General features: G+C 36.2%; 1 protein-coding gene across 6 annotated transcripts in view; it reads right to left on the bottom strand.

The window, feature by feature from the left end:
- LOC145965795 (uncharacterized) overlaps nucleotides 1–24068 on the bottom strand; it is a 407995-nt gene that overhangs the window by 5497 nt on the left and 378430 nt on the right. For all 6 annotated transcript variants that reach the window (XM_083089473.1, XM_083089475.1, XM_083089478.1 and 3 more), the window contains 4 exons: nucleotides 10020–10187; nucleotides 9859–9939; nucleotides 7947–8138; nucleotides 406–1053 (listed from right to left, as the gene is read on the bottom strand). In XM_083089473.1, the coding sequence (XP_082945599.1) occupies nucleotides 406–1053; nucleotides 7947–8138; nucleotides 9859–9939; nucleotides 10020–10187 (1089 nt within the window). The remainder of the gene's footprint in view (nucleotides 1–405; nucleotides 1054–7946; nucleotides 8139–9858; nucleotides 9940–10019; nucleotides 10188–24068) is intronic.

Genomic DNA, 24068 nt, shown 5'->3' with positions numbered 1-24068 from the left:
GCATCGATGCCCTGTAAATCTTGAAGTATATATATAACTTAATTTAATTTAATAATATAACTTTACATTAGTACATATAAACAAATTCTTCCATGATTTTGACTTTGACTATATTGTCACGATTCTGAGTAATTTGTAAAAAAATCTTAGCTATTATTTATAGTTTATTAAAAAATTATTTAAAAAAAATTACAAATAAAACTTCAATTGCTTGAGCAATCTTTAATGAATAAAAAAAATAAAAACTAATAAGCGAAATCTATGTATTGTTCTATGGAAAATTCTCTAGCAATTGTCAATTACTATATCTACTTTTTAATTTTTTATATTCTTGTTATTTTGATTTATCCTAAAAAAACGTTAAAAAATCGCTAATATAATTAGAGAAAAATGAAATTGATTTACCAATGAATTTAGGAAAGTCAAATCTTCGAATGTTGTACCAAAGACGTTCTCCTTCGTATTCATCTGTAATTCGTTTAGTATGTTGTTTGCAGATATTGTTGCAGTAGGTAATGATGAGACTGTATTTGAACGTTTTGTTATATCCGATAAAGTGTTAGCTTTTATGGTGGCTGTTGTAAGCTGAGGAAGAGTAGATATACTACTCTTTGTTTGACTTATCGTAGTCGTTGTAGGAATGGTAGTTGTTGTAGAAGTGGTAGTTGTTGTAGGAGTAGTAGTTGTTGTAGGAGTGGTAGTTATTGTAGGAATGATTGAAGTAGTAGTAGTTGTTGTAGTTGCAGCAGTTGTAGTTGCAGCAGTTGTTGTAGTTGCAGCTGTTGTTGTAGTAGCAGCTGTTGTTGTAGTTGCAGCTGTTGTAGTCGCAGGTGTTGTTGTAGTAGTAGTTGTAGTAGTAGCAGCAGTAGTTGTTGGTACGGTAGTTGGTACTGATATAGTAGTAATAGGAGTAATAGTTGTAATTGGGCTAATTGATATAGTTGTTGCTTTGTTTTCAGGATTCGTTGAAGTTACACTATTTACAACCGGCGTGAAGACCTCCACCAAGGGATTTATAGGACGTGGCATAATCGGTACATCATTTTCAGCCGACTGTAAATAATACAAAGAATATTTGTTGCAGAAAATATGAAATAGATAGAAAACGAAAAAGACATGTAACAGATATTTAAAATTATTATCTATCTTATCCCAGTGAGAAATGAGATTGAAATGAAATTGAAAAATGAGATCGAAAAGACGGTTAGAGGGTTGTTAGACGTCTATTCCGTATATGGTTGAAATTAGTATCCAGTTAACTTTTTAATTAGTCGAAAATTTTATTTCTATTGACTGTAGGAATGTTTTTTTTACAAAGGACTGCTCAGTTTAGATCCCGAGTGAACAGTCGTAAGTTATATGTTAATTGATAGAGGGGTACTCAAAAAGTACAAAACAAAAGATTTTAATTGAAGTTTGGCATTTATACAAATTTTATCTCTTCAGATTATTTTCTTTCATCAAATTTTTTTAATGCCATAAAAATATCACTAGCTGGTGATCCTATATCAGTGGCTGATTTATCCCAATTGATACATTCACCGCTCGTTCATCTTCTCTCTCTAGGGCGAATTTCAGAGGTATTATCATCATTACAATCAATTCCGAATTTTTCTGACTTAACGGCATAGATCACGTCCACGGACCTAGCCAAATTAATGAATATACATTTCACATATATTGTTACGCCAGCAGATCATAATCGATATTATCGAAGCGCACGACGCAACCGTTCGACACATGCGGTATTCGTGAAATAAAAATACACTTTATTAAAAAGTACGAGGAACTTTAATAACTGACAACGTAGCACAATACAACAACACAAAATACGAAACACGTAATTAAAATATGCGAATAGTCGGAGCTATCGGAAACGCGTTCGGACAGCTTGCTCGAATCTTTCTTGTCTAGTCTTCTTTTTAAACAACCTTTAACAATGGCTTCAGGCTCAGCGTTTCTCTAGTTTCGTAGGTGTTTTGGTTCAGTCAGCTTCCGCAAACTTTTCTAAAGAATAAAATAATTTTGCGCAGAAAACAAAGCAATTTAAACTCAATTCCTTAAACTACCGGGCTCCGGACTATTCAACTAGCTCTAACTAACAAGGACTATTTAACATCTTTCGGAAAAAGAAGCTAACCTATCCGCGTGCACAATTTTCTTCTTGTGTCTTGGAGATCTTTGAATGCAATAAACTACGTCATTTAATTTCCTCACTATCAAGAAAGGACCTTCCCAATTGCTCTGCAATTTAGGGGCCTTTCCCTTCATTCTTTGAGGATTATAAAACCATACTTTCTCCCCTTCCTGAAAAAGTGTTTGCCTGGCTTTCCGATCGTACCAGGACTTTATTCGCAAAGATTTTATTTTCATTTGCTCTCTAACATTGGAATGGATCCTCTCTAGTTTCTCCTTCAAATTTCTAACAAAACCTCCGACCGACTGAGATCTATTTTCTGGGGGACTTCCTAATAATAAAAGATTCAGAGGCAGTTTAAGATCTCGGGCAAAGCACAATTCTGCAGGAGTCACACCAGTAATCTCGTGTTTAGAGGATCTATAGGCTAATAAGAACATGGGGACCCAACGATCCCAATCTTTCTGATTCTCAGAAATATACTTCGCCAAATAATTAATAATGGTTTGATGCTATCGCTCAACCTGTTCATCCGACTGAGGATGTAAAGCAGTTGTTCTCGTCTTCCTAATACCGAGTAGATTCATCAGCTCCGCAAATAATTTGGACTCGAAATTTTTTCCTTGATCCGTATGAACTTCCAAGGGAACTCCGTGTCTAGAGATAACCTGATTAACGAAAACTTCCGCCACCGTTTTTGCCTTAATATTCCTCAAAGGAAAAGCTTCCACCCATTTGGTGGAACAGTCGACGACAACAAGAAGGTATCTATTCCTGGAAGTAGTTGGAAGAGGGCCGAGGATATCCATTTGTAACCTCTCAAATGGGGCCCCAGCGTTATAGATTTGTAATGGTGACTTCTCTTTCCCCAACGGACCTTTTTTGGATACACAAATTTTACAGGTTCTGCACCATTACTCCACATCTTGTTTACAAGTGGGCTAATAAAACCGCTTACGGATCTTTTCCAGAGTTTTATTGATTCCAAAATGCCCTCCAGAAGGAGAATCATGCGCCTCCTCCAAAATTTGATTAATACGGTTTCGAGGAACAATAAGTTGAAAGATGCTTGACTTAAGACTCGGCGCTTCCCATTTCCTATAAAGAACTCCATCTTTTAAACTCAGAGCATCCCAATAAGACCAATAAATCCGAGCGGATACATCTCCAATGGGTATTTCTGAATGTGATGGGCGCACTCCCGTTTCTTTGCCACGATAAATTAAGGAGATGCTAGGGTTTTCTTTCTGTTCCTTCTGCCATTCCTGAAGAGTCTCCCCTACCAGATAATACGTGCGACTGATTTTCCTGATCTGACCATATTTTTTTTCCACCTTAGCGCAATATTCACAACCAAGTAATTCGCACTGTCGTCTGGACAAACCATCGGCATTCTTATGAACCAGTCCTTTGCGATGTATAATCTCGAATTCATATTCTTGGAGCCTCTCCAACCATCGTGCCAATTGACCTTCTAAATCTCTAAAAGACATTAACCACCTAAGAGAAACGTGATCCGTACGGGTCAAAAACTTCCGCCCCAAAAGATAATGTCGGAAAAATTTAATAGAATCGATTATTGCCAAGAGCTCCCGACGAGTAACGCAATAATTTCTCTCAGCCTTATTAAGTACACGACTGAAATATGCAATGACTCTTTCTTTCCCTTCCTGCTTTTGTGATAGGACTGCGCCAATTCCAATATTTGAGGCATCCGTATCTAAAATAAATTCTCTCTCCCCTTTCGGAAAAGACAACATTTGAGAAGAAGATAGCATTCGTTTTAATTCTAAAAATGCATTTTGACATTTCTCATCCCAAGAAAACTTAACTTGATTTTCCGTCAAGGCATATAAAGGTTTAGCCAAAGATGAAAACCCTTTTACAAATTTACGATAATAAGAGCAGAACCCCAAAAAACTTCGTAATTGCCTCTTATTATGTGGAACTGGCCAATCCCTCACAGCGGAAATCTTCTCAGGCTCTGTGCTAACGCCTTCCGAAGAAATTATGTGTCCTAAATATTTCACATCTTTTGCAAAAAGAATACATTTCTTAGGATTTACTTTTAAATTAACTGAATTTTATCGTAAGAATACTTTTTTTAGATTCTCCAACATTTCATTAAAACTGTTTGCAAAAATGATCACGTCATCCAAATAGACTAAACAAATTCTAGATAATAATCCTTCTAAAACTTTTTCCATTAATCTCTCGAAAGTAGCAGGGGCGTTACACAATCCAAAAGGCATTACAGTAAATTGCCACAATCCACGTCCAACAGAAAGAGTAGTCTTTTCTCTATCCTCAGGACGAATCTTTATTTGCCAATAACCACTCTTAAGATCTAAAGTGGAAAACCAAGAGTTACCTGAGAGCTGATCGAGGATATCATCAATTCTGGGCAAGGGATAAGAATCTTTTTTGGTTACTGCGTTAAGTTTCCTGTAATCGACGCAAAATCTTAACGTTCCATCCTTTTTCCTTACTAAGACAACAGATGAAACCCAGGGACTTTGTGATTCCTCTATGACTCCTTGCCCCTTCATTTCCTCAATAATCTCATCGACTTCCTTTCGCATATGTATGGGGATTCGACGAGGAACCTGCTTAATGGGAGAAGAATCTTTTACATTGATAACATGTTCTACAATTTCGCAATTTCCAGAAACAATCTCCCCGGAAAATACGTCCTGGTGCTCTCTTAAGAAATCGACAAAAACGTCCCTTTGAGCCTCATTTAAATTGATCGAATTATTTTCAAAAAGCTCTTTTAAGATAAATGGAATTTTCTTAGAAAAATCCTGAATTCGTGAACAACTTAAAGCTCGTTCCCCACTAGACTCCGGAAAACCAAAAGCGTGTCCGAAAACATTTTCCAAATTCACCTTTTTAAGGAAATCTGCCCCTAGTAAACAATCATCACTCATCTCCATTACAAACATTGAAATTTCCACTGAATATTTTCCCAAGAAAACCTTAACTTTAACTTTAAATTCGATAGGCACTATCTCCCCAGAGGGATATCTCACAGAACCATCCCTGATCCGAATAATGTGCTTAAGAATTGAAACGTCCGAGCCCGTATCTATCTTAAAACAACATTCATTATCGTCTAACTTTCCTTTATAAGTAAAAAGATTTGAATTTAATTTAATTCGATTAACATAAAACGTTTGAAAATTAACATTCGGGGCGTTACCTTCTAAAGTTGTTCTCCCCCCGCCGAGAGCAACTAAGCCGTGTTTTCCTTATTCTCTGGACAATCGGATCGGAAATGCCCCGCTTTCCCGCAATGCCAACACTCTTTAGTGTTTGTCCTTTTCCAATTCCCCCGTCCGTAATTATTCCCATTTTTCTCGTCTTTTCCATCTTTTTCTCTTTTCTCATTATTTTGCGCGCCCTTGTCTTTCCCTTTCTCAAACCGCTTTTCGAAATCTTTCCTCCTCTCAAAATTCTCCCCTTGAATAATTTTTACGGCCTTCGCCCTCTCCACAGCCAATTTCAGCGAGGTGATTTCTTCTAGCTGTAAAGTCCTTCTAACGAAACCATCCAAAAGAGTCGAAACGAACTGCGCGCATGCGATTTTGTCTCGTACCGCGAAGGAACACTCGGGGTCAGCTAATCGAGAGAGTCTTTCTAATACTGACCCGAAAGTAGCGAAATCTTCCCCGAATTTTTGTCTCCTATTCGTAAATTGAGTGTAGTAATTTTGCGAAAGTTGTCCTTCGCCAAAACGCAACTCTAATTTCGATTTTAATTCCTCGTATCCGAAATTTTCTAAATCTTCTACAGATTCCAAAACGGAACGCGCCTTCCTCCTTAAATTTGAAGCTAAAACTACAGTTTTAGTCGCGTCGTCCCAACAATTCGCGCGTGCGATTAAATTAAATTGAGAGAAGAACTCCCGCAACGGAACCGAACCGTCAAAAGTATCGGGTTTTAATTTGTACCCTATTTCATTACGCGCGTTTTCCCCGCATTCACAATTTCCCTCTCGGGACTACAATTCGCTCTTATATTGGAAGGACTTAGCTGTTTTTCCCGTGAAGGACGCCAATCTTCCCGCAGAAGCTGCAGCTCCTCATCGTGCCGGCGAAGCATTGCGACGATTTCCTCTTTTCGTCATGCCTGCTCCTCGCGCATTCGCCGCATCTCGAGCAACACGGTCTGTAAAGCCGTCGACTCCGTCGCTGCCGACTCCGACGCCGCCAATTCTGCCGCTCTCGATTCCGACGGCGGCTCGGATTGCTCGCGCTTCCTCCTCTTCGCAGCTATCGTTGCCATCGCACAAAATCACTGCGTGTCCGTTGATCCTGGACGAGCCCCCAAAAATGTTGCGCCCGCGGAGCGATATATCTCGAAGCGCGCGCGGCACAACTATCGGCACACGAACACACTCGCGCACTCGCGCACTCGGGAATAAGAACACGGTTCTTTGAACACGAGAACTTTAATGAAACCACGAAGAACATACAAGAACACAGAATAACACAGAATAACGGAACACAGGTTAACGCGCGACCGATCAGCTTGACCGCTGGGCTCGGACTCAATGACAATCGTTGTTGAAAACAATATCTTGACAACGCGCGCGGAGACGATCTTCTTCCGTCGACGTACTTCCCGCCGACAAAATAATGGGTGGCGAATATATCCGCAGGGACGAGACACGGGGGCGCAACAATATATATATATATATATATATATATATATATACAGGGTGTCTGAAAACTTTTTGCAGTCCCGAAGTGTGAAGGTAGATTGGCTCAAATTAAGAAGGAAGGTCCTCTACTGTTTTGCGATATTCGCAATAATTAACGAAAAATTAATTAAAGAAGATCGGTCAATGCGCGTGGTTAGAAGTGCGTGGCGGTGAAGGCGGTCTCACTGTAACATAATGGCGGCGCGCGACGAAGCGGTGATTGGGGAGGGGAAGAGCCTTCGCCGCGCGCCTATACACTCATCGCTCCTCCCCTCTCCAATCACCGCTTCGCCGCGCGCCACCATTATATTACAGTGAGACCGCCTTCACCGCCACGCACTTCTAGCCACGCGCATTGGCCGATCTTCTTTAATTAATTTTTCGTTAATTATTGTAAATATCGTAAAACAGTAGAAGACCTTCCTTCTTAATTTGAGCCAATCTACCTTCACACTTCGGGACCGCGAAAAGTTTTCAGACACCCTGTATATATATATATATATATATATATATATATGTGTGTGTATGTATATATGTATGTATACTACTAGTCTTGTCCGATTTCTCTATACATATATGTATAAAACTATATAAAACTATATTCTATAGGATAAAATTATATTATTTTATTATCAACTTATATATAATCTGTATAAACCAATTCTATATGGTAAACCATATATTATATTACATGTTTTATGGATGAGAAATTACAATTAAGCAGTAATTTATTATGTATATTGTTATGTATGTCACATTTCATTTTATTGCTTTAATATAACTTTAATATAACAATATGTTTACTTAGATCTAATAGAAGATTAATTTGAAAAATACAAACATGCCTAAATTTTAAACTTCTATATCAATCGGCTTCTTTGATTGAAAAGTCGTTGATTCAACATCTTTTCAGATGATAATTTCTCACTGGGATTATTTTATATAACTTCTTCTTCTAAATGTAACAATTTTAAGAAATCAATTATTTAATACAATTGCTTCTTTAGTATTATTATATTTCTTAACATTCTTTAATATTAGTTCAGTTTTATTTTATATGAGTAATTAATCGTATGCTATGTATTATGTATTATTAATATGTACCAATTGATTCGATGCTACAGATGCTGTTTGTATAGGTGAATTGGTGGTGATACCGAATATCTGTTCGAGAGGATCTTTCCAAAGAAAACCGGGAAGTGTTGTTACTATACCACTACCCGACTGATTATTTAGTAAATTTTCAAAAGATGGGATCGATGTCATAGATGATGCTATATCTTCGTTCATAGAGGTCTAATAACAAAATTAAAAGAAATAATTGATCATTATAATGATCATTAATGACAATTATAATTTTAATAATAATTATATATAACAATATATAAATATATATATATATATATATATATATATATATATATATATAGGGTGTTTCAGAATTCGGATACGGATTCCACAGTGTGATTGTTTGTATCAAAACAAACAACTTTTTCGTCTGGCAAAATTGCGCCTGAGCATTACTTTTTAAGTGAGATCAATTTTAAGCTAATGAAAAGAAGCGTCTTAGATTACGCTTGAATCAGGGGCGGCGCGCGCTCGACATGTGTGGCGTTTGAGCGTGTATGCTATTTTACCATTTCATTAAAGTGTTACAAGAATTATGCATCTAACAATAAGTATCGCTATTTTCAATACAACTTACTTAACAAGAGAAGATTTTCTAATTGATACCCCAAAGCAACGGCTGAAAGGAAAATAAGATTAAATTACTTGTAAATAATTTTGATCTAAAATTATTGTTCCAACGTTTAAAAATTTGTTGACCCTGAAAAGGATCGACTAATGCTTCAAAGCATATGCCGAAAATGCAGACCTTCAATTTGTATACATATATTAGCTCTGCGAATAAGATTTTCTTGTGCTCGTTGGAGCATTTCCGATGTGACAGTTGCTATTGTACAATGAAGTTGTTCTTCCAAATCTTCTAATATTTCTATAGAATTTCGATAAATAAAGGTAAAATAACATATACACTCAAACGCCACACATGCCGTGCGTACGCCGCCCCTGATTCAAGCGTAATCTAAGACGCTTATTCGTTAACTTAAAGTTGCTCTCCCCTAAAAAGTAATGCTCAAACGCAATTTTGCCAAAGGAAAAAGTTGTTTGTCTTGATACGAACAATCACGCTGTGAAGTCCGTACCCGTGAATTCTAAAACACCCTGTATATATAGGGTGTTCCATTTTAACTTTGCCATCGAAATATCTCGTAAAGTCTAAAAGATACGAAAAAATGTTTTAGACAAAAGTTGTATGGTTTCGAGGGGGACATAAGATGGTGCCATTAGTTTGACCTTGAAGAGTCACCTGAAGATCACGTGAAGGTCACCTCCAACTTTTTAAATGGGACACCCTATATGCTTTTGCAAACTCTTGTAGCTCATCTCGAGAGCTTTCCGAAACACTATAATTAAGTTAGTTTCCATTTAGTTTCCAAGTATTTTCCGAGTTATGAGGCTTGAAATAATTTCTTAATTTTACATAAACCGTAAAATATCTAGTAAAATATTCATTTCTCGATTATCTTACCTTAATACTTTTATGTAAAAATTAATGGGAGGAATCAATTCGTGTAAAGAAAACACATAATTGTTTCGAAAAAAAATGTAATTTGCAATTAACAATTACATTTTTTTTTTGAAACAATTATGTGTTTTCTTTACAACAATTGATTCCTCCCATTATTTTGTGCATAAAAGTATTAAAGTAAGATAATCGAAAAATGAATATTTTACTAGATATTTTATGGTTTATGTAAAATTGAGAAATTATTTCAAGCCTCATAAAACACATAATTGTAGAAAGTAAGAAAAATATGAGTGACTTCATAATAAATAAAAATCAAAAAAATTTATTAATAACAAGAATTTCTTCGATAGAAGAAATTGGTTCAATAGAAAAATTCCATTATAGAGAAGTTATCATACTAAGTTTTACAATTTAACTACTTACTGCGACTGAATTTATTTTCACATCAATCACTTTTGGATTGGTATCAGGTGCACCATTGATCTGATAATTAATAAATTTATCCTGAAATATTTATAGTTATGTCAAAATATTCTTATTTTTATGCTTAATCATAATATAATTCCACATTTCGCTTACTCTACCTGTCCGATATATACAGAACTACGTTGATTAGATGTCACTTTTTTTCGAGAAGCTTCATTAGTTTCGCGATCCGAGATGATAAAAGAGTCAATTGGCCCTTGCAGTTTACTAAACATCGAAGCTGTATTTGGCAGCGTATTCATTCGGGTATTTAATAACATATCATTCTGAAAGATTTTTATCACAGATTTAATATTTTCAAAAAATGACCATAATATGATGAATATTCAAAAACAAAGTTTATAATTGTTGTCTTCTTTAAGACATAGTGTTAGAAAGCTAAATGCAGTCATGTTTTGTTATCTGATATTAAATAATGAAATTCCATTTATTTTTTGTGCACATTATTTAAAAGTTATATGTTTTAAATGCTTTTATGACAATTATTATTCAAAGAACTGTAGAGTTAAAAGAAATCTTTATTTCTTTTAATACTTTTTCACATAGATTTACTATATCTTGTATTGTTTTATCGGTAATTATTTACATTAACAGACACTCCCCCCCTTACCTATGAACATGATTTTCAGATATGTAAGGTGATATTGCTGATTAATATTCACTTTGTTTTATTTGGCGATCTCTCGGTTTTCGAGATATTTGAAAAGTGGTTTATTGACAAGCAGACACTATATGCTGCTTTTTACGATTTCGATAAAATTTGCAATAATAATGAAAAATACTATCTAATCAATATATGTAAAATCGTTTGTTTGAATCGGACCAAAAAATTGATATAAGCAGTTAAAGATTGATCCTTCTCATAATATAACATTTGAGCCATCACAAATATTAAGTTATCAGCGACCACAGCGTCAAGGTAGTGTTTCATAGGATACCGTGTATCTATATACAGTATATGTAACTTTGATAATAATCGTATATCTATATACAGCAGTGCTGGGATTTACTTGCAACTTTCGGCCAGATTTCTTAGCTTACGCCTACTGTTCCTCTACCGCTCGCGCCTTAGCGACCGCGCCGCCAGTCGCTCGTAACTAAGGAGCGCTCAGAAACGTGCGCGTCACAAATGTAATGTGGCAATCTATCTAAGTTCTCTTTATTGTTTACTAATAATAAAAATAATTATTCTATTATTAATTACGTTTAAAACACAAATATTTTAAATTGTTACAGAACATATACGTAATTAATAATATAATAACTTTTTTGTTATTAATAAACAGTAAAGAGAACTTAGATTGCCACATTACATTTGTGACGCGCACGTTCCTGAGCGCTCCTTAGTTACGAGCGACCGGCGGCGCGGTCGCTAAGGCGCGAGCGGTAGGAGGGGAACAGTAGGCGTAAACTAAGAAATCTGGCCGAAAGTTGCAAGTAAATCCCAGCACTGACATAAACCATAAAATATTCATTTTGCAATGAACAATTACATATTTTTTCTTAAGAACAACTATGTGTTCTCTTTACACCAATTGATTTCTCTCATTATTTTGTGCATAAAAGTATTGAGATAAGATCATAGAAAAATGAATATTTTACGATATATATATATATATATATATATATATATATATATATACTGGGTGTTAAAAAAGTCTGGACACGGTCGAATATCTCGATAAGGAAGAGTTTTATTAGAAAGTGTTTTAGACAAAAGTTGTATGGCTTCGAGGGTGACATAAGGTGGTGTCATTAGTTTGACCATAAAGAGTCACCTGAAGGTTACGTTAAGATCATCTCTAACTTTTTAAATGGGACACCCTATATACTTTTACATATTTTTGTACCTCATCTCAAGAGCTTTCCAAAACACTATAATTAAGTATTTTTTCGTTAGGTACATCTCGAGTTATGGGGCTTGAAATCATTTCTTAATTTTACATAAACTGTAAAATATCTTGTAAAATATTCATTTTTCGATTATTTTACCTTCATACTTTTATGTACAAAATAATGAGAGGAATCAATTGGTGTAAAGAAAACATAATTGTTTCGAAAAGAAAATGTAACGCAATTAACAATTACAATTTTTTTCTTAAAAATAACTATGTGTTTTCTTTACACCAATTGATTCCTCTCATTATTTTGTACATAAAAGTATTAAGGTAAGATAATCGAAAAATGAATATTTTACAAGATATTTTACAGTTTATGTAAAATTAAGAAATGATTTCAAGCCTCATAACTCGAGATGTATCTAACGAAAAAATACTTAGTTATAGTGTTTTGGAAGGCTCTTGAAATAAGCTATAAGAATATGCAATAAAAAATGGGGATTTCCATTTTAAAAAATCAACGACCTTCATATGACCTTGAGTACTTCATCCAAGGTCAAATTCTTATCATCATTAGGTACATTTTATTTAGTCGTACAACTTTATTCCTTACATATTTTTCATTATAGTTAATCGTTTTCGAGATATTTTATCGTTCCGGGACTTTTGGAAGACCCTGTATATACAGGGTGTCGCAGACCACCCGTATCAGCCGAATATCTCGAAAACTGAGCGCGGCAGACAAAAATATTTCAGACAAAAGTTGTAAGGTTTCAAGTAACGAATTACATGGCGATATCAGTTTGACCTTGAAGACTTATTTGAAGGTCACGTGAAGGTCAATGTCAATTTCTTAAATGGAACTCCCTATTTTTTATTGCATATTCTGGTAGCTTATCTCGAGGGGTTTCCAAAACATTATAATAAAATATTTTTCCCTCAAGTACTTATTGAGTTTTCCAATTTTTGAATTGGAACCCTCCACTTTTTATTGCATATTCTTGTAGCCCTTCAAAAATTCAAGTTAGCCTTGTCGTGACCTTGGCGACGCCATCCAAGGTCAAACACATGGCGCCAGTAAATAGACCTTTTTACACCCTACAACTTTTGTTTGAAACAATTTTTTGTAAAACTTCTATTTTTTGTGATATTTCGAGGTCCCGTGTGTTAGCATAATAGCCGCTAGTCTTGGGGAAGAAAAACTAGTTGTAGTGGTCCCCGGGGTGGGTGGGTCCCAGTCACCACGACACAGCGCGTCCTCAGGTTGCGGATAGAAGAACGGCCTCTTTGTCTCGATTAGGGATAGAGGTTAGCTGTGAATAAATTGAATAAGCAGTCGCGGATAGCCGATTGGAAATGGCTCTCCTGTTCGGGGGTTGGGCGTACGTTTGATAAGCTCACATCGTAAAACGACTTTATCAAGAAACAACCAAAACTCGTCATGGATTCTTCTGGGGTAAAATTTTCCAGAGGTAAACAGTCCCCCCCCCTAGTCCCCCGTTCAGACCTCCGGGTGGGGACTACCTCGGGGAACTCATGCCGAATAAAGTCGAAAAGTGGGAGGGATTTCAAAGTGAGTACGTGGAACGTACGAAGTCTTTACAGACATGGGGCGTTTCAATCGATGATTGGGGAGGTCGAAAGGTTTGGGATAGAAGTCGTCGCGTTGCAAGAAACAAGATGGGCCGGGGAAGGTTCACTTAACGCGGGCTCGTATACGGTTCACTATGGGGGGTCGGATATTCATAGTTTTGGCGTCGGTTTCATGGTTAATAAGAAAATCTTGTTCGCGGTAAAAAACATTAAATTTATAAACGAAAGATTAGGGTTACTCGTGCAGGGCCGATGGTACAAGATCGCGATAATCAATGTGCATGCGCCGACGGAAGATAAAGATGACGAAATTAAAGACGGGTTCTACAAAGAAATCGGACACCTCATGGATCAATTGCCGGCCGATTACGTGAAAATAGTCTTAGGGGATTTTACGCGAAAATCGGTAAAGATGTCATTTTTAGACCAACGATCGGGTCCGAAAGTTTGCACGGGGAAAGTAACGATAACGGAGTAAGGATAATTAACTTTGCGACCGGCAAAAATCTTATTATCAAAAGCACGTATTTTAAACACAAATATCCATAAACAAACCTGGATTTCCCCGGATGAAAATACGCATAACCAAATTGATCACGTTCTTGCGGATATACGGCGTCACACGAATGTACTCGATGTTAGGTCTTATAGGGGGGCGGATTGCGACTCCGATCATTTTTTGTAATTGCTAAAATCAGGGAACGTCTTTCCCGGTAAAAAAAACTAACGGGCAGGCGATTGGAACTAGATATCTAAATGTACAAAGCCTTACCGAGGGAGAAAACGGGATAAAATACGCGGTTGAAGTTACAAATAGGTTCACGGTTCTAGAGGATGTAGATTAATCGGATGATAGCGCGGTCGACAAACAATGGGAAAACGTACGCGACGCGATAGTAAAATCGGCGGAAGCCACGGTTGGTTTTTGTAAAAGGAACAAAAACAAACCGTGATTTAACGAAGAATGCGTAAATGTTGTTAAAATACGAAACGAAGCGCGTATCACATGGCTGACTCACAATACGGTTGAAACTCAGGAACAGTTTCTCAATTTTAGGCAAGCGGCTCATGATATGTTTAAAAATAAGAAGCGTCAATACTTAAAACGTAAAATTGAGGAAATAGATGAAACTTTTCAAAACAGAAACGTCCGTGGTATGTACGTGGGAATAAATAATTTCAGAAAGGGATTACAAGCTAGGACGGAAATAGTGAAAGATGAGAACAATAATTTAACCACAGATTCAACGGGAGTGCTAAACGTTTGGAAAAATTATTTTGATCGGTTATTGAATGTTGAATTTGATAACGACCGGGAAATAGAGAGTGGGTGTCTTGAGATTCACACGGCTGAACCTATGATTAACAAACCGACGATTTCAGAAGTAAAAAGCTTGATTAAAAGATTAAAGAATCACAAAGCACCGGGTATTGACTTGATTTCGGCAGAATTAATTAAATCGGGTTGAAGTAGGTTAATAGAAGAAATTCAAAAACTAATTAATTTAATTTGGAATAAAGAAGCCTTGCCAGAACAATGGAAAGATGCAATTGTAATACCGATTTTCAAAAAGGGGGATAAAACAAACTGTAATAATTATCGGGGCACTTCGCTTTTACCAACATGTTATAAAGTTTTGTCGAATATTCTATTGGTGAGGCTTGTACCGTATGCAGATGAGATAATCGGGGACCATCAATGCGGTTTTAGGAGAAATAGATCGACTACAGACCAAATCTTTACTATTCGGCAAATTTTGGAGAAAAAATGGGAATTTGATCAACCAGTGCATCAACTTTACATTGATTTCAAAAAAGCGTATGATTCGATAAAACGGGAGAGAATGTTTGAAATTTTGATTCGGTTGGGGATACCTAAAAAATTGGTTAACTTAGTTCAAGTCTGTTTAAAAGATACTAGAGGTAGAGCAAAGATAGGTAATCAAATGTCGGAAACTTTTAATATTCACAACGGATTAAAGCAGGGGGATGCATTGTCACCTCTTTTGTTCAATTTAGTATTGGAATATGCCATTAAAGAAATCCAGAAGAGTGAAGATGGTTTGCAGTTGAACGGTATTACACAACTATTAACATATGCGGACGATATTGCTTTGCTGGGGGATAATAAAGAAACACTAATTAATAACACTAAAACTCTACTAAATAAAACGAAAGAACTCGGGTTGCAAATTAGCGCAGAAAAAACCAAATATATGGTCACTGATCCAGAATCCAGAATATTCAAAATAACGGAAACTTGGTCGTTGTGAAATTTTTGAGCGGGTCAGCAATTTTAAGTACTTGGAGTCAATTCTAAACCAAACTATGAAATAAGAGAAGAGCTTAAGAAAAGAATTAATTCGGGGAATGCATGCTTTTATTCGGTTAATAAACTACTCGGTTCACGGGTGTTGTCCAGACGTCTAAAAATTGGAATTTACAGAACAATTATTTTACCGGTAGTCCTTTATGGCAGTGAAGCGTGGTCACTTAAGTTACAAGACGAGAAAAAATTCAGAGTATTCGAAAATAAAGTACTTCGTAAAATCTTCGGCGCAAAACGCAATGAGGAAACGGGCGAATGGAGAAAATTATACAACGCAGAATTACATCAATTATACAATAGTCCGGATATTGTTAACGTCATAAAATCGCGTCGTTTAAGATGGGCAGGTCACGTGGCGCGTATGGAAGAGAATAGAACCGCATACAAAATACTAATTGGTAAACCCAATGGAAAAAGACCATTGAGTAGACCAAGACGCAGGTGGGAAGATAATATTAGAATAGATCTGAACGAAATGTACGAGGGTCGCGAATGGAGCGATCTTGCTCAGAGACGGGACCAGTGGCGGGATTTGGTATCTGCGGCAATGAGCTTTCGAGTTCCTAACGCCAGCTAATAATAATAATAATAATAATTTCGAGGTCCCGACTCTTTCGAACACTCCGTATGCCGTAGCGATATAATGACACGTTTCTGACCCCAGGTTCATTTGCAAAAAATGATTCTTATGGTGCCCCCGACAATCTCTGAAAATTTGTCGATTGAATTTCCGAACATCCTGTATACAGGGTGTCGCAGACCACCCGTATCAGCCGAATATCTCAAAAACTGAGCGCGGCAGACAAAAATATTTCAGACAAAAGTTGTAAGGTTTTAAGTAACGCATTACGTGGCGATATCAGTATGACCTTGAAGAGTGTTGTCAAGGTCACGTAAAGATCACCTTGAATTCTGTAAATGGAAACCCCAATTTTTTATTACATACTCTTGTAGCTCATCATGAGAGCTTTCCAAAACACTATAATAAAATACTTTTCCCTTAAGTACTTATTGAGTTATAAGGCTTGGTCATTTCTTAATTTTACATAAACCGTAAAATATCTTGTAAAATATTCATTTTTCGATTATCTTACCTTAATACTTTTATGTAGAAAATAATGAGAGGAATCAATTGGTGTAAAGAAAATACATAGTTATTTTTAAGAAAAAATATGTAATTGTTAATTGGAAATTACATATATTTTTTCTTCGAAACAACTATGTGTTTTCTTTGCACCAATTGATTCCTCTCATTATTTTCTACATAAAAGTATTAAGGTAAGATAATCGAAAAATGAATATTTTACAAGATATTTTACGGTTTATGTAAAATTAAGAAATGACTTCAAGCCTTATAACTCAATAAGTACTTAAGGGAAAAGTATTTTATAGTGTTTTGGAAAGCTCTCGTGATAAGCTACAAGAGTATGTAATAAAAAATTGGGGTTTCCAGTTACAGAATTCAAGGTGATCTTTACGTGACCTTGACAACACTCTTCAAGGTCATACTGATATCGCCATGTAATGCGTTATTTGAAACCTTACAAGGTAAACCTTTTGTCTGAAATATTTTTGTCTGCCGCGCTCAGTTTTTGAGATATTCGGCTGATATGGGTGGTCTGCGACACCCTGTATATACAGGGTGTTCTAAAAAGGTATATCAAAAATTTAAGGAGATATACAACAATTTAAGGAGATATTTCTCATACCTGAAGGATGAAGAAATGTTATATGGACATAGGTGCGGAAATGCTTATTTCAGGAGTTATGTTGAAAATACTGTTAGATATATTACTTACACAAAGGAAAAATTTAGGATTAATTATTGTAGACGACAATCGTTTAATTAGGCTTATTTACATTTGGTTTTAATGTGACCTTGAGTATGTTACAATAAATGTTCAAAATGTTCACCATTTTCCTGAATACAAGCAGTGACACGTCGACGCATCGATTCACGGACACGTTCAAAAATGTCACCAGTGCGTGATATTCAAGATCTTCGTGACCGTATCACTGCAGGTTGCGAGACAATCCTCTGTACGCCAGGCACTTTTGAACGTGTACGTGAATCGACGTGTAGACGTGTCACTGCTTGTATTCAGGAAAATGGTGAACATTTTCAACATTTATTGTAACATACTCAAGGTCACATTAAAACCAAATGTAAATAAGCCTAATTAGACGATTGTCGTCTACAATAATTAATCCTAAATTTTTCCTTATGTAATACAGATAACAGTATTTTCAACATAACTCCTGAAATAAGCATTTCCGTACCTATGTCCATATAACATTTTTTCATCCTTCAGGTGTGAGGAATATCTCCTTAAATTGTTGACATACCTTTTTAGAACACCCTGTATACAGGGTGACCCATTTTAACTTAGGCAGCCAAATAACTCGAAAAATAAGCAAGATAGAGAAAAATGTTTTAGACAAAAGTTGTATGGTTTCGAGGGGGCCATAAGATGGTATCATTGGTTTGACCTTGAAGAGTCATTTGAAGGTTACGTGAAGGTCACTTCAATTTTTTTAAATGGAACACCCTATATATTTTTACACATTCTTGTAGCTTATCTCGAGAGCTTTCCAAAACACTATAATTAAGTACATTTTCGTTAAGTACTTTTTGAGTTATGAGGCTTGAAATAATTTCTTAATTTTACATAAACCGTAAAATATCTTGTAAAATATTCATTTTTCGATTACCTTACCTTAATAGTTTTATGTACAAAATAATGAGAGGAATCAATTGGTGTAAAGAAAACACATAGTTGTTTCGAAGAAAAAATATGTAATTTGCAATTAACAATTCCATATTTTTTCTTAAAAACAACTATGTGTTTTCTTTACACCAATTGATTCCTCTCATTATTTTGTACATAAAAGTATTAAGGTAAGATAATCGAAAAATGAATATTTTACAAGATATTTTACGGTTTATGTAAAATTAAGAAATTATTTCAAGCATCATAACTCAAAAAGTACTTAACGGAAAGGTACTTAATTATAGTGTTTTGGAAAGCTCTCGAAATAAGCTACAAGAATGTACAAAAATATATAGGGTATTCCATTTAAAAAAATTGAAGTGACCTTCACGTGACCTTCAAATGACTCTTCAAGGTCAAACCAATGATACTATCTTATGGCCCCCTCGAAACCATACAACTTTTGTCTAAAACATTTTTCTCTATCTTGCTTATTTTTCGAGTTATTTGGCTGCCTAAGTTAAAATGGGTCACCCTGTATACAGGGTGTTTCAGACCACCCGTCCACCGCTTTTATTTTGGAAACGGATAGAAAGTTGAGATGACTATATTTACCATAAAAATCTATCTGAAGTTTCTGATTATAATATTTTCATTTTTGGGAAACTTCCGGAAATACCGGAAATCGGAGGCAACTTAAAAATTTTAAATGGCAACAGGAGGCAATATAGGTATCGTTGGATAGAGTTTTTAAAAAGAAACAACTTTTGTTTGAAACAAAATTTAATATTATTTATTGTTATAGAGAAATGATAAAAAAACGCTTACAATTGTTGTGACGCTCGAATTTCTCAATATCTCTTATCCTAAAGTATTGAGTCAGATCCGTAACAATTTGTAAACATAAACACAGACGGTGTGTCCTGGCGCGTAAATGATCTTGTCCTTTAGTATGACACACGTGTCTATCGCGTAGTGACTGATATTCTTCGTGTTGAAAATCATGCCTTTTTTAAATGAAGAAGCATTTGAAATGTTAATGATTTTGGGAGTGTCGTCAAAATTATTTGGCTGCTGAGCGCCTTTATGCCGAACGATGTCCCAATCGGCAACATCATTCACGTAAAGTTTTTCAGCGATTAGCGAGACGTGTTCGTACAACTGGTCAAGTACAGCCTCATCAAAATCGTAACAACCAAATTAGGCATCGAAGAGATGAAAGAGCAGCCGATATCATCGCTGCAATCAATATGAAGCCTCATGACTCTACAAGAAGAATCGGAAGAGAGTCCGGATTAAGCTACACGACGGTTTGGAGAATTTTAAAGCAGAATAATTTACATCCGTACCACATTAATCTCCATCAAGAATTGTGTGTGTGAGCGAAGATGATTTCCAGAGATGTGTTACGTTTTGTAATTGGTTACTAGGACAAAACCGTGATTTCCTACTTCAAATCCTTTGGATTGATGAGGCTACTTTTAAAAATAATGGAGAAGTTAATAGTCATAACGCGCATTACTGGTCATCGGAAAATCCTCATTGGCTACGAGAAGCGGATAACCAACACCTATGGAGCTTAAATACATGGTGTGCTATCATCAGACAGCAAATTATCGGTCCTTATTTTTTCGATCAGACGTTGAATGGGAATTTGTACTCCCAATTTTTGGAAAATGTACTGCTAAAACTCCTTGAAAATGTATCGCTGGCGACACGTCAGGTCATGTGATTTCAGCAAGATGGTTGCCCAGTGCATTTCTCATTAATTGCAAGGCGTACAATTAATAATCTTTTTCCAGGAAAGTGGATCGGCCGTGCAGGCCCTATAGTAGCTTGGCCTGCCCGCTCGCCTGACTTGACGCCGTTATATTTTTACCTTTGGGGGAGGATAAAAGATCTGGTTTATCAGCAACGTCCAACAACTAAAGAAAATATGAAACAGCGAATTCATGAAGCTTGCCATTCTTTAAATCCTGCAGAAGTGTTGAGAGCCGTCGAAAGCGTGAGACAAAGAATGGAAAGATGTCTTTATCAAGGTGGCAGGCACTTTGAACATCTTTAATCTTATGTATCTTGTGTATCATTATTATGTATTTTGGGTCATTTCCGAGCGATATTAAATTTTGTTTCAAACAAAAGTTGTTTCTTTTTAAAAGCTCTATCCAACGATACCCATATTGCCCCCTGTTGCCATTTAAAATTTTAAAGTTGCCTCCGATTTCCGGTATTTCCGGAAGTTTCCCAAAAATGAAAATATCATAATCAGAAACTTCAGATAGGTTTTTATGGTAAATATAGTCATCTCAACTTCCTATCACTATCCGTTTCCAAAATAAAAGCGGTGGACGGGTGGTCTGAAACAACATCCTGAACAAACATTTGTCTTTAAAATATCAAATTCTTGAATGAATTCTAAGACGATTTTTACTCTTGCAAAATTTTGCTCGGAGCTTAGTTTTTAAACCATAAAGGAAAATAGTTAACTAATTACGGAACGAGTACGAGGCAGGGACGGCGCGATATAGGCGATTACGTGGGGCGCTTGCCGGGATCAGCTGATTGCTATACGCGATCAGTGTGTGTGTGTGTGTGCGCGCGCGCGCACATTCTCACACGCACACACACACACACACACACACACACACATTGCGCCGTCCCTGCCTATCTCTCGTACTCGTTCCGTAATTAGTTAACTATTTTCCTTTATGGTTTAAAAACTAAGCTCCGGGCAAAATTTTGCAAGAGGAAAAATCGTCTTAAAATTCATTCAAGAATTTGATATTTTAAAGACAAATGTTTATTCAGAATCACCCTGTATATACATATATGAGAACCGTCCCACTGTAGCGGGGCGCTCACCAAACGTGTCGCTACAAATAACGTTAAAGCACCGCGCGCCGCCATCATTCTTTGGAAAGCGTCTCCCTCATCACTTCCAAGCCTCACATTACAGTGGGATATTTTTTCTCGCCGCGCGCTTCTACTCGCGCGGATTGGCTGATCTTTTTTAATATCTCATTAATTATTGCGAAAATTACAAAAGGTAGAGGACTTTGTTGGGAAATCAAAACGTTCCCGCCTAAAAAGCTAGTCTCCCCCCATTACGTGCATTACGGACCCTTAAAGTCGCAGCACGTCATTACGAGAGGGAACTAGTTCCGTATCATTACGCTGCTTCTCCTCTTTCTCTCTGCGAGCAAGTCATTATTGTACTATCGTGTATCTGACTACCGTGCAATAAATAGATTTATCCTTTTCAAAGTGCTTGAGTCTATTTCTAACAGACTTTCCTACTCAGTTTAATCCGCTCTACCTATACACGAGAGGTTCGGCGACTATTACCAGATCTTGTATATAATTATGTATATTACTTGTAACATTCTATTTTATTACTTTTATATAACATTAATATAACAGTTTTTATTGAATATTTTAGTCTTAATATAAAAAATTGAAAAAAATTAATCAAAATTAAATATCAACTACTACATTGTCATTGAATTGTGCTTACATTAAATATAATCTGATTTTCAATAGAAAGAAACAGAAGAAAAGAAGAGAGAGAGAGAGAGAGGAAGAAAGAAAAAAGAAAGAGAAGAAGAAATGAGAAAGACAGAGAAAGAAAGAGAAAAAGGGAGAGAAATAAGAGTTATGAGATAGATAGATAAAGAGTAAAGAGGAAGAAGAAAGAAATAGATAAGGAGGGGAAAAAATGGAATAAAGAGAAGGAAAAGAGAAAATAGAAATCAAAAGGAAAGAGGAGCCATGGAGTGGGAGAGTAAATGTGAAAAGGTGAGGGAATAGAAAAGAAAGAGATTCGGGTATATAGAGGAAAGGGGAATATGATGAAAGAAGGATGAGAAAGCTGAGAGAGAAAGTGAGGAGGGAGAAGAGTGGAAGAGGGTAAAACTTTAGAGAGAAACACCAGGGTCATCTTGACCTTGACATATGTTGTCAAGGTCACTGTCCTGAGTAACATTCAAAAGATTTTAGCCGTCGCTCGTTGTTTATTAAAAAGTTATTAACAAAAGCGTATATGCAACATGCGACTATACGAATTCCCAAGCAATGTTGATTTGACTTCTAAAAAGGTTAAGGTTATTTTAACTTTCTATGTAAAGCGAGGTCCACCCTACACCACTTCTGAGTCAGCGCGAAACGAGGTCTATTATTGTATGGTTCCACATGGGTTTGCAACTTTCCGTGCGAAGCGAGGTTTACCTCACACCACCCCTGAGTCAGCGCGAAACGAGGTCTATATTGTATGGTTCCACATGGGTTTGCAACTTTCCATGCGAAGCAAGGTCCACCGCACACCACCCCTGAGTCAGCGCGAAACGAGGTCTATTATTATATGGTTCCACATGGGTTTGCAACTTTCCATGCGAAGCGAGATCTACCTCACACCATCCCTGAGTCAGTGCGAAACGAGGTCTATATTGTATGGATCCACATGGGTTTGCAACTTTCCATGCGAAGCGAGGTCCACCGCACACTACCCCTGAGGCAGCGCGAAATGAGATCTATTATTGTATGGTTCCACATGGGTTTGTAACTTTCCATGCGAAGCGAGGAACCATAGACCTCGTTTCCGCACTGACTCAGGGGTAGTGTGGGGTAGACCTCGTTTCGCATAAAAAGTTGCAAACCTATTTGGAACTGTACAATAATAGACCTCGTTTCGCGCTGACTCAGGAGTGGTGTGGGGTGGACCTCGCTTCGCATGGAAAGTTGTAAACCCACGTGGAACCATACAATAATAGACCTCGTTTCGCACTGATTTAGGGGTGGTGTGAGGTGGACTTCGCTTTGCATAAAAAGTTAAAATAACCTTGACCTTCTTAGAAGTCAAATCAACATTGCTTAGGAATTCGTATAGTCCCATATTGCATATAATTCCTGGAAATTCTTTTGTTAATAACTTTTTAATAAACAACGAGCGACGGCTAAAATCTTTTGAATGTTACTCAGGACAGTGACCTTGACAACATATGTCAAGGCCAAGACGATTCGACCCTGGTGTCTTTTTCTAAAGTTTTAACAATAATGATAAAAAATCTTCTCTCTTTTAAAAAATCTTCTCTCTCTAGAGAAATAATGATAAACAAGCAATTCTTTATATATAGGAGCTGGAAATAAAACTATATTGTATTTTGTACAATCCAAATTTGATATATAGTATAAAAGTGAAAAAAGACATCCAATCCATGCGCATCCCTTTAAAAAATTATTGCACAAAAAATATGTTATTTTAATATGTAAAAAAGACCTTATACAAAAAAGCGTTATTTTATTCTGTTGTTCAAATTTATTTACAAAAAATGATGATATGATATGATCCTATAAAAATTATGATATAAAAAAAATAATAATTGTAAAAAAAATTTGGTAATTATTTACTTATACGGACCACCTCCCGATTTCAATAATTCTCACACATGTTATCAAGATTATCACTCTGAGTAATGATGTTTTAGTCGGCGGTCATTGTTTATTAAAAAGATATAAACAAAAGAAGTTCATAAGTTTCATAAGTTCATTAATACATTTATCGAAAGAAAGGTCAATTGTTGCATAATTTCACATGGATTTGTAACTTTCTATGCAAAGTGAAGTATTCCGCATCACAAACACGGGTTAGGTTAGATTATATCTTCCGAAAATGGAGCCCCC

The sequence above is a fragment of the Camponotus vicinus genome, unplaced genomic scaffold (assembly GCF_025532165.1).
Source record: "Camponotus vicinus isolate PSW18456_S1 unplaced genomic scaffold, iyCamVici1.0 SCAF_14, whole genome shotgun sequence".
In the NCBI taxonomy this organism is placed as follows: Eukaryota; Metazoa; Arthropoda; class Insecta; order Hymenoptera; family Formicidae; genus Camponotus; species Camponotus vicinus.
Note: the sequence above shows the minus strand (reverse complement) of the source record. Positions and strands in the feature narration are given on the sequence as shown.